Source organism: Mus pahari, chromosome 8 (assembly GCF_900095145.1).
Source record: "Mus pahari chromosome 8, PAHARI_EIJ_v1.1, whole genome shotgun sequence".
Lineage (NCBI taxonomy): Eukaryota > Metazoa > Chordata > Mammalia > Rodentia > Muridae > Mus > Mus pahari.
The window spans coordinates 36357223-36369243 of record NC_034597.1 but is presented as its reverse complement, the minus strand read 5'-3'; the positions used below and the strand labels follow the sequence as shown (position 1 = coordinate 36369243).

General features: G+C 40.2%; 1 protein-coding gene across 4 annotated transcripts in view; it reads left to right on the top strand.

Moving 5' to 3' along the window:
* The window catches only part of Fermt2 (fermitin family member 2), a 69330-nt gene that overhangs the window by 33478 nt on the left and 23831 nt on the right, over positions 1-12021 (top strand). For all 4 annotated transcript variants that reach the window (XM_029541307.1, XM_029541306.1, XM_029541308.1 and 1 more), the window contains exon 4: positions 11790-11924. In XM_029541307.1, the coding sequence (XP_029397167.1) occupies positions 11790-11924 (135 nt within the window). The remainder of the gene's footprint in view (positions 1-11789; positions 11925-12021) is intronic.

Genomic DNA, 12021 nt, shown 5'->3' with positions numbered 1-12021 from the left:
GGCCTCTTGCTGCTGCTGTGCCCCCTCCCCTTTATCAGCAGGTATTTTTTTTGTCATTTTGGAAAAATAAAAACAACAGATGCATGGACTCTTTATATTTAATCAGAAACTCACAAGAAACGTTTTCTTTGAAGGAAATCTAAAATTATTTTCCTCAGACACCCGTGGTAGATTCATTCTTAGTTCCTCTATCTCTAGGCCCTATAATTTCACATATGTATGCATGTATACACGCACTTGTTTTACACATGCACGTACAATATTTATGTAGTCCATCTAGATTATCAGTCAGTTTGATAATACTGATTTCATAAGCATTAAATGCCACTATTACATAGTTTCATATAGTGGCAAGGACGTTGCTCTGTATGGAGCTTCATGAATGCCAGCTATGATTATTATTCAGTGGGATGGTATGTTTTTTATCTGACATTTTCACGACTCATAGTCCTATATTGTTTTCTAGTCCCACTCTTATACTTAATGTAGATGTTTTAGATGTGCCGGTTCCTGAAAAAAAGGCGCAAAGTAAAGTCAGTAGGTTATATTTTTATTTTAAAATTTTAAAATAGAATTTTAAAGTAGAATGTGTAGGTGTGTGTGTGTGCATGCCAGTTTATGCATGTAAGTGCTGTAGTCCCCATGGAGGCCAGAAGAGGGTGTTGGATCCCCTGAAACTTGAGTTACAGGTAGTCGTCAGCCATCTGACATGGGTGCCAGGGACGAACTTGGGTCCTCTGCAAGAGCAGTATGAACTCTTAATCGCTGAGGTATCTCTTTAGCCCATAAATCAGTAAATTCTAAATTTCCTTTCATTAGTAGGATATGAATGATTGGGTTTTCTTCTTCTTTTTTTTTTTTTTTTTTTTAAAGGTTTACTTATTTATTATATTTAAGTACACTGTAGCTGTCTTCAGACACTCCAGAAGAGGGTGTCACATCTTGTTACGGATGGTTGTGAGCCACCATGTGGTTGCTGGGATTTGAACTCCGGACCTTCGGAAGAGCTGTCGGGTGCTCTTACCCACTGAGCCATCTCACCCGCCCTTGGGTTTTCTTCTTGTTATCATTATAATAAAATGAGTCAACTCGTCAGATGTCCTGTGCAGCCAGTGGTTTATGCAGCTCAAGGGTGGGACTGTCAACAAGCAGGAGATAGATTGAGGCATGCTCCTAAGCTTCTGTAAGAAGTAGGAATAAAACTCAACTTTTAGAGCTTTTATCAGAACAAGCTCCTGTGTGTGCTAAGCGCCAGAGAACACTGGAGAGGGAAGGTCTCCAGGCATATTATTTACAATATTTAGCCCATCTAGATTATCAGTCAGTTTGACATTGTTTACTATTTTGACTGGACAAGCAGTTTTCGTTGGCCCAGTTGGTTAAGAATTACTTGTCTGCTTATAATAGACTGAAAAGTTACTTCATAGTTCATTGTTGCTGTCTTAGTTACATTTATAGCTGTGAGCTGGACAGGAAATGACTTAGGAACAAAAATCTCAATGTACGAATGTGCAGTGCAGAAATTCTCAGAACCTAGGAAACATTCCAGAAACACTTAACGAAGACTTCAGATGACACATGCTTGCTTTCCCCTCTCCAGCTGGTCAGTGACACAGAAGTGGTGGAAGTGTGTCACAGCTCGGTTGTGACTCATTTGGTGCCCTCCGGGATTTTGGATTTTCCCATATACTAATGTAATTTATCTAAGGGGAAACAACTGTGGCGGGGGGAGCTTGCCACCACCACCAACCCGGCCCCCCAGTTGATACTAAAGCATGAAGTAAGCTTAAAATTCCTTTTTCAATGGTCTTGCAAACTTTATATGACGCAGCACAAGGCAAGGCCTGGGCCAAGTAGTGGGAGTGGGTGGGTAGGGGAGCAGAGGTGGGGGGAGGGGTATAGGAAACTTTCAGGATAGCATTTGAAATGTAAATAAAGAAAATAAATAAATAAATAAATAAATAAATAAATAAATAAATAAATAGAAACAAAACACCCTCTCTGACCCTGGACAATTAGGCCTAAATTTGGGGGGAAGGGGAATCTATTTTTCAGCCCTCCTTCAGCATGCTTCTCAGAACCTGTCTTTTGTTACCCCCAGCTGAATTTATGTCCTCCCATAAAAATTCCCTATAGTCTTATCCCTTCCTTCCCTCTTTTACCTNCNTCTCACTCTCCCTTCCCTGTCTTCTCTTCCCTTCCCCAGAAGGGCTTCCCTTCCCCTGTGTTAGGGCTTTTATAGTCTAGTACAATGGAACATTCCAAATAAAATAAATGCTTGCTAGACCTAAAAAAAAAAATCCTTTTTCAAAAGATTTATTATTTTTAATTATGTATTTGTCTATTTTGGGGTATGTCATGAGTACAGGTTCCCTCAGAGACCAGAGGAGTTAGATCCCCCTTTAACTGTGTTAAAGGTGATTGTGAGCTGCCTGATGTGGGCACTAAACTCAGGTCCTCTGCAAGAGCAGTATATGTTCTCAACTGCTGAGCCATCTCTCCAGCCCAGCATGGAATTTTCTTATGTCCCTCTCTTCTCCATATGTGGCAGTGATGGCATTTAAACCCAAGAGTGCTCTGAGAATCCAGAGTGCAGCTCACAAACATCTATGTGTGTTGAGGGTTAGTCACTGTGACCGTGACATATGTGAGAGAAACAGCTGAAAGGGAGGAACCTTCTGTTGGGACATTGGTTTCCATCCTTCGTGGCAGGGAGGGCATAGTGGAGCAGGGAGAGTGCTTGTACAACGGACTTTCTTCTTTGTTTCTTCTGATTCCATTCAGGCCCTGGGCCATCCACCTTCTAGGCAGCTACTGCCCCCTTAGTTAATCCTCACAGAAATGCCCTCACAGGCAGGCCCAAAGGAGTGCTTCACTAGTCTTATATATCCATGCTCTCGTGCGAATCGAACTCACAGTCAGGAGGGCCACCATAGAAGGTCGGTCAGATGTTACATTTGTTCCTTTAAGAAGTAGTCTGTGGCCGGGCAGTGGTGGTGGACGCCTTTAATCCCAGCATTTGGGAGGCAGAGGCAGGTGAATTTCTGAGTTCGAGGTCAGCCTGGTCTACAGAGTGAGTTCCAGGAAAGCCAGAGAAATCCTGTCTTGGAAAAAAAAAAAAAAAAATTAGTAGTTTGTAAGCTGCAGATAGCTCAGCAGTGGAGAGCACTTGCTGCACCCACAGAGGTCTAGAGTTGAATCTACAGAGCATATCTGCATTTTGTGCAGATCTGCCTGGTGACTGGGATGGCAAAGACCCGACATCTGGAGCAGGCTGGCTACTGAGACTTAGCCATATTTCTGAATGTGATGTAAAAACTCTCCTTCAGTAAATAAGGTAGAAAAATGCTGGAGGAAGATTCCTGGCATCAACATAGGACCTCCACATGCATGTACACAAACCATGCATGTACACACATACATGGGCACAGACATACACACACATATTTCTTTGAAAAAGGAAAAGTAGTCTAGGAGAATAATGACGATTTATTTATATTAAGTAAATACAGATCAGAACAATCAGCTGAAATATCCTCTGGGTTTCTGAACATCCCCAGTTAGTAATGAGGCATAAGATCCAAAAGCCACACATAGGGGTGAGCTAATATTACATCTTAAATACTTATAATGATGAGCCTTTACACACCTTTAATCACAGCACTCAGAGACAGAGGCAGACAGATCGCTATGGGTTCAAGGCCAGCTGCGTCCACATAGTGAGTTCAGTCCAACCAAGGCTACACAGTGAAGGAGACCCTATCTTGAAAAGAAAAACTCTTGCTTCTTAGTTATGTAACTAAAATCTGCTGTATTAGTTTTGTTTGCATGGCTAGTTGTACAAAGTCTCGAGCTCCATATGACATTTTCCTCCATGTGTATTATTGCGCTCTCCATATGACATTTTCTTCCATATGTATTATTGCGCTCTCATACCCTGCCGCATCCCCACCCTTGTTTCTCCTCCCCCGTAGTCTCCTCCTTCGATCATCATGATTTCCTATATATGTGTAGAATAATGAATGTAGATTCCACTAAGTGCAGGCTTACCTATTCCTTCCCCATGACGTCATATGTTCTCTTGCATATCTTTTGGCCCCTTCCTCCTCTCACATAATCCCCTTCTAATTTCATGTTCATATATAAGTATGTACATGCTTGTGTATGTGTGTGAGTGTGGGGTTTGGAGAGAGAGAGAGAGAGAGAGAGAGAGAGAGAGAGAGAGAGAGTGACTGACTCTGATTATGAGAAAAACTGGAATATTTATCTTTAACTCTTCAATTCTATTCATTTTCCTGAAAACGTCATTAATTTTATTCTTTACAGCAGAATGAGATTCTGTTGTGTTTACAAATCACAATTTCTTTATCCCTTCATCTGCTTACTATCTAGGCCAGTCCTAAGGCTCATCTGTAGTGAATAGTGTAGCATGCTGACTTGCTGAAAGACCCTGTGAGTATATATACCCAGGCCTGTTACGGCTGGAGCAGACAGCAGCTCGAGTGTCAGTTTTGAGAGAAAGCTCCACACAGATTTCCACAGTGGTGTTTGTTGTTTGTTTTTGTTTTTTTGTTTGTTTGTTTTGTTTTTGAGACAGGGTTTCTCTGTGTAGCCCTGGCTGTCCTGGAACTCACTCTGTAGACCTGGCTGGCCTTGAACTCAGAGATCCACCTGCCTCTGCCTCCCAAGTATTGAGATTAAAGGCGTGTGCCACCACTGCCTGGCAGTAAAGGGTTTTTTTTAATTTTATTTTGTGGATGTGTTTCCCTGCATGTATGTGTGTGCACCATGTCTGTACCTGGTGCCCAAAGAAGCCAAAGAGGGCATTAGACCCCAGACTGGAGTTTTATAGACAGGTACAGATTGCCATGTGGGTGATAGGAATTGAGCCTGGGTCCTCTGGAAGAGCTGCCAGTATTCTTTAATTGCTTAGCCATCTCTCTAGCTCCACACTGGATTTTTGAATGATAGCCACTCCCACTGGGATGAGATGGAATTTCAGTATGATTTTTATTTGCATTTATTTGATCACTAATGATGTTAAAATTTTTAAAAATACTTATTGGCTCTCTATATTTCTTCTCCTTTACAATTTAATCTTTAAAATTTTTATGTGTGTGCTTTGCCTTTGTATATCACATGTGTGATGGGCCCAGGGTGGTCAGATTGGATCCCATGGGACTGGAATTCAGATGAGCTGCCATGTGGGTGCTGGGAGCCAAACCCAGATCCTCTGGGAAAGCAGCTATTTCTATGTTATTAACCATGGAGCCACCTCTCTAGCCCTCACTGTATTTCTTCTGTGGCATCATTCATTTGCCCATTTTTGATTGGATGGTTTAAGGAGAGGGGGTATTTAATGTCTTTAAATAAATATATTCTAGATATTAATTACCTGTCAGATAACACATTCCAGAACCCAAGCCTGGGGGATGGGGGATGGTGGTGCCCATAGTGGGCAGGGTCTTTCTACATCAGTTGTGACAGTCCCCCATAGACATATCAATAATCCAAAACAATCTAGACAATCATTCATTAAAACTCTCTTCCCAGGTAATTTTAAAAAGACGTGTGTGTGTGTGTGTGTGTGTGTGTGTGTGTGTGTACACTCATACACTTTCTGAAGAGAAACCAGAGTATTCTCCACTAATTTTAGATTGTGTTAAGTTATCAATTACAGCTAGCCACCATATCTGTCACCCAAGTCCTTGCTTGGAAGGTAATGAATGCAGGAAGCCTGGAGTCAAAGGCATCCTCAGCTACAAACAGAGCTCAAAGCCAGTGTTTAAAAAATAAGATATATGCCTATTGCTCAACTTTTGCCTTAAATTATCATGGCGTCTGGTAGTAATCCAGTCATTCACAAAAATAAATTGCAAAAGAAAAATATGGTGTGGAAAAAGATGAACATAGGTGTTTGTAGAAATATTTATGATGATATCAGAATTAGAAGTGATCATTATATTTACGGAGAATACTGTGTAGATGTTAAAATTATCTACATAGTCATGCTTCAATAAGAAAATATTTTAAAGGTGACAGAGGCAGGTAGATCTGTGTGTTCAAGATCAGCCTGGTCTACATAATGAGTTCGAGGACAGTCAAAGCTACATAGCAAGATCTTGTCACAAAAGAAAAAAAAGGAAAAAGAGAGAGAGAGAGACCATTTATAGATAATTTATACTTTTTTCTATTTCAATTTTTAGCACAACTATATTTTCTTATAATTAGAAGAAAATATTACATGAATTTATATTCCCACTGTGTCTGTGGTTTTACTCCCTAAGATTCCATTTACCAGTGGGCAGACACAGTTCTATAATATTTAATGAAAAATTCCAGAAATCAACAACGATTAAGTTTTTTATCCTTCTGAGCAGTGTAACCTCACCTTGCCTCACTCACTGGTGGTAAATCACCCCCTACCCCTAACCACCTAGTAGCCATCAAATTATCAGATAAGCTCTCAACAGCTTGTGTTTAACCCATATTTAGTGGTCTCAGAGGGCAAGAGACACAATGCTGGCAATTTGGACTACAAAGAATCCTAAAACTGCCCTTGAATGTCTGTCTCAGACACCAAAGGAAAATCCAAACACAGATTGGCAACATTGTATTTATGTAACTTTTGTTTGTTAGAGTCTGTGTAGTGGTTTTTTGTTTTTTTGTTTTTTTGTTTTTTATTGATTGCCGTTAATCTCTTACAGTGCCTTATTTAGAAGTGTGCTTTCTTATAGGTACTTATTTACAAGAAACACTGTAGAGCTTGATACCCTCTGAAGTTGCAGAGCATTCATTGGGAGTTGTGGAATGTGTGCCTCATGGACAAACGGAGACTTGTAAAATAAAACAATTCTCATCCCTTCATTTTTATAGCAGTTGGTAAGAAAGCTCAGACCCTGGCAGGCTGGGTAACTTGTCTGAGTTCTGGTAAACAAGGACCTTGGGTTTGAGCTCAGGTAATTTGGCTGTGCCTTTGTTACCTTAAATTGTGTCTCTTGGCCCTTCAGCCAGATAGTAGATCTTAGTCTCTGGTTTCTTGAGACAGAGCTTCGTGACCCATCCTAGTGGGTCCAATGTAAGCTGCTGAAGCCTGGAGGCTGCCTGCCACTTCTGAGACCATGAGTCCTGTGACTGAGCATCTATGTCAGCCTGCTTTCTGCTGCTCTTTCCCCCTCTTCTTTACTTTGGCTTTTACTTCTCTCGCACTTCTTTTCTTTTAAGAGTATCTCACTAGGTAACTCCTCATGGCCTGGAGCTCACTAGGCTGGTCTTGAACCCTGCGTTCTCTGTCTCCCCAGTGCTGAGTAAAGGCCTGTGCTCCCATACCCGGCCCTTTAGAATTTTTTTTTTTAATTAAGTAGATTGTGATGCAACAAATGAACAACTGTCTATACCATTTGAAATGTAAAACTTTTGGTGTTTTGAGGTCTTACTCCGGACCCTTCTCAAGTCCAGCCTAAACTTGACATCTTCCTGCTTCAGCACACAGTGTGTCTACACTGTGAAGTCACCACAGTTTAAAAACCAATGATTCCCATCTTCTGCCAAAGGTCATTTGGTACCGCTCAGCTGCTCTCTGTCACTGAAATTCATTCACATTCTCTGGAATTTAGTGAAACTATAGATATTAATCATAATTTCTCCTTTCAGATTCGCTTTTTCCACTTAGAGTCATTCACTTTATAGTATGTATCAATAGGCTGTTTCTTTCTACTGATGAATAGACTTCATTGTATGAACATTGTTTCCGATGATATGCAAACTCCACATTTTCTTTATCCATCTTGAGTTACTCCCAGTTTTATGAATAAAGCTGTTGTAAATATGCTTTTCACTGTCTTGAGTATATAGAAGAATATCCAAGCAGTGTGTTAGCTACATGTTTAAACGATAAGACTCTGAAGAACTATTTCCACATACTTCTCTCATTTACCATTCCAGCTGGGTGTGAGACCTGCAGATGGCTCTGCCTTGTGTCATAGCTCCTACCTGTGTGTCTTTGAACATGCTTTGCTCTGTCCAGGGTGGGGTAGGGTGTGGTAATAGTGCTATTTCATAATTTAGTTCACATGTCTTTGAGCGGTAACCCATTATCTTTTCATGTACTTCTGGGCCATTCCTTGAAGAGTTTGTTCCAGTCTTTAGCCTGGTGGCCTTATAGTTTTCTTCACATGTTTTGAATACAAATCTCTAAACATTTTATACCAGTATATTGCTTCTCCCCTTTCAAAGTGCAGGTTGGTTAGTTGTTTAAATTGATTATTTTTAATTTTATGTATATGTGTGTATTGCCTGCATGTATTCAGTGCCAAATGCATTCAGTGCCCTCAGAGGCAAGAAGAGGGTCCCCTGGAACTGGAATTAGGTTTGTGAGCCTCCATGTGGTATTGGGACTTGGATCTGGGTTCTCTGGAAGAGCAGCTCATTCTTTTAACCACTGGAATATATTTCCATCCCACTTCATCAATTTGTTTGAAGTAAAAGACATTTTTAAAAGATTTATGTGCTTTTATTTTATGTGTGAGGGCCTACCTGCATATGTGCCAGAAGAGGGCATCAGATCTCCTGGAATTAGAGTTACAGGTGGTAGTAAGCCACCTAGTATGGATGCTGGAAACTAAATATGGGTCCTCTGCAAGATCAGCAAGAGCTTTTAACTGTTGAGTGCCTCTTCAGCCTCAAAGGCAGCTTGTAGGTGGAGGTAGGAGGGTATGTAGATACTTTCCTGTTGGTCTGACACAACATCGTGACCAAAAGCAGCTCACAAGCGAAAGCGTTTATTTTGGCTTATAGTTCCAGAGTCTAAGTGTCCATCATGCAGGGAGGCTGAGTGAACACTTCTCCTTACCCACATGGAGCTGAGGGTGAACTGGAAGTGGGACAAAGCTATAAACCCTCTCTGAGGTCCTCAGAGAGATGTAGTCCTTTCAAGACTCCAGCCTACATGTTCTGCAGCCTCCTCAAACAGCATCACTAGCTGGGAACCAAGCGGTCACACACGTGAGCTTGTCTGGAGACATTCTCATTCCAACTACTGCTATCCTCTCTAAGCAGTCAGGGTCTACCAGTATCTTCTAGTTTTACTCTTAGATGTAGGTTCACAATTCACCAAGAGTTAAATTTTTAACACATTGAGTTAGGTAAATGTCAATGTTCTCTCTAAAAATTATGAATCTTTGATTGTTTAGCAGCATTTGTTGAAGATTTTCCAATCTGTTTGAATTGCCTTGACACTTTTGTCGATTTTCTGAAACCTTGTTATTGCTCTAGCTTTATGATGAATTGAAATCAATTAGTCTAAATTCACCAGATTTATTTTTATCAAGGAATGCTTTGGGGCTGGAGAGATGACTCAGTGGTTAAGAGCACTGACTGCTCTTCCAGAGGTCCTCAGTTCAATTCCCAGCAGCCACAGTTTGGCTCACAATCATCTGTAATGGGGTCTGATGCTCTCTTCTGGTGTGTCTGAAGAGAGCTGTACTCATATACATAAAATAAATTCTTAAAAAATACTCCTATCAGATCGCTATGGACTAAGAGGCTGGTCTTCAATAGCAACAAAAAGAAAAGAAATCCCTCGTACACATGGAAACAATGCTCTACTCAATGATAACTTGGTCAAGGAAGAAATAAAGAACTTAAAGACTTTTTGGAATTTAATGAAAATAAAGGCACAGCATACCCAAACTTATGGGACATAATGAAAGCAGTGCTAAGAGAAAAACTCATAGCTCTGAGTGCCTCCAAAAAGAAACTGGAGAGAGTATACACTAGCAGCTTAACAACACACCTGAAAGCTCTAGAACAAAAAGAAGCAAATACATCCAAGAGGAGTAGAGGGCAGGAAATAATCAAACTCAGGGCTGAAATCAACCAAGTAGAAACAAAAAGAACTATTCAAAGAACTAAACAAAGAACTATTCAATTCATCATAAAGCTAGAGCAATAACAAGGAGCTAGTTCTTTGAGAAAATCAACAAGATAAATAAACCCTTAGCCAGACTAACCAAAGGGCACAGGGACAGTATCCAAATTAACAGAATCAGAAATGAAAAGGGAGACATAACAACAGAAACTGATGAAATTTAAAAAAAAAAAAAATCATCATATCCTACTACAAAAGCCTATACTCAACAAAACTGGAAAATCTGGATGAAATGGACAATTTCCTAGACAGATACCAAATACCAAAGTTAAATCAGAATCAGATAAACTACCTAAACAGTCCCATAACCCCTAAAGAAATAGAAGCAGTCATTAAAAGTCTCCCAACCAAAAAAAGCCCAGGACCAGATGGGTTAAATACAGAGTTCTATCAGACCTTCAAAGAAGACCTAATACCAATACTCTTCAAACTATTCCACAAAATAGAAACAGAAGGAACACTACCCAATTCATTCTATGAAACCACAGTTACACTGAATATTCTCCCTTGGAGATGGAACGGTTTTTATCTAGTCAGGAACTTGTCACAATTTCCTTTCATAGAGGACTTCATAAGAGATTTTTTTCTACTTCTATCATGTTTAATGTTCCAAATAGATTTTAAAAACTGATTGAGTGAATATTGCTTTTAGCTTCAGAAGACATCATGTATATTTAAGAGGCATTTAACTATTATAAATTTTTTATGACTTAAAAATAAGTCTTAAAAAAAGAAAAAAAACTTAAAAGAAAAAAAAAAGGAATGCATTATCTTCTAGGATTGTTCCATTTTCTTCTAAGTTTATAACCTGTGAGGGTGGGAAGTCGGCTTAAGGCATAAGCCTGAGGATCTTGAGTTTGGATCCGGGACGTCCATGTAAAAAGCCAATCATGTTGGCATGCACTTTTGACAGCAGTGCTGGGGGCTGGGTACAGTTGAGGAAGATGTCTGATGTTTACTGACTACTGGTCTCCACACATGTATTCATGGCCTCACAAATGCACACACAGTTTTTAACCTGCTTATCAACCATGGGGGTATTGACTGAGGTCCCACTAATTTTGGGAGAGGGTTAATGATGGGTCTTGCTTTTCAGAAACATGGTTAATAGTGTATGTAAGAAAGATCTGCTTGGGACTGGAGAAGTAGCTCAGAAGTTAAGAGCACTGGCTGTTCTTCAGAGGTCTAGAGTTCAATTCCCAGCACCCACATGGTGGCTCACAGACATTCATGCAGGCAAAACACCTATGCACATAAAGCTAAAAGAAAATGCTCGGGAGGCAGAGGCAGACGGATTTCTGAGTTCGAGGCCAGCCTGGTCTACAAAGTAAGTTCCAGGACAGCCAGGGCTACACAGAGAAACCCTGTCTCAAAAAACAAACAAACAAACAAACAAACAAAGAAAACATAGTACAAAATCTTGGATAAAAATGAATAAATAAGAATTCTAGGATTTTTTTTATGGTTTTTGGACATTGTTTTTTAGATAGTGTATTATGTAGTCTTGACTGTCCTACAGTTCACTGTATAAACTAGACTGCCTTTGAATTCATATAGATCTACCTGCCTGAGATTATAAAGGCGTGCATCACCCCTTCCAGTGGATTTTCCTTCTGTGTTCTGTAGATTTCTTTGTCCAATTTTGAGGTCATTACACTTACCATCTAATCATGAATTAAGAGTGCTTTGGATTCTTCTGCTGAACTTTTGGGGACTTTTAGCATGTCATATATGTCAGTCTTCCATGCGATATGAGTGTTGGACAGAATGCTGACATCCATAAACACAGGGGGAAATGACAAATTCATACCTCAAACTAGGTTGAATAAACTTACTGTACTGACTTCTTCTCATTTCACAGATATAAGACACCCTGAAGAGCTTTCTCTCTTAAAAAAACCCAGAGATCCCACAAAGAAAAAGAAGAAAAAGCTAGATGACCAGTCTGAAGACGAAGCGCTTGAGTTGGAAGGACCTCTTATCATGCCTGGATCAGGTGAGACCCAGACTCAACAAAGGCAGAACATGAGGCTCCTAAACTGTGTGTCTTCTGTTAAGGGTATGGACGCGTAAAGGTCAGGAGAGTGGTCCTG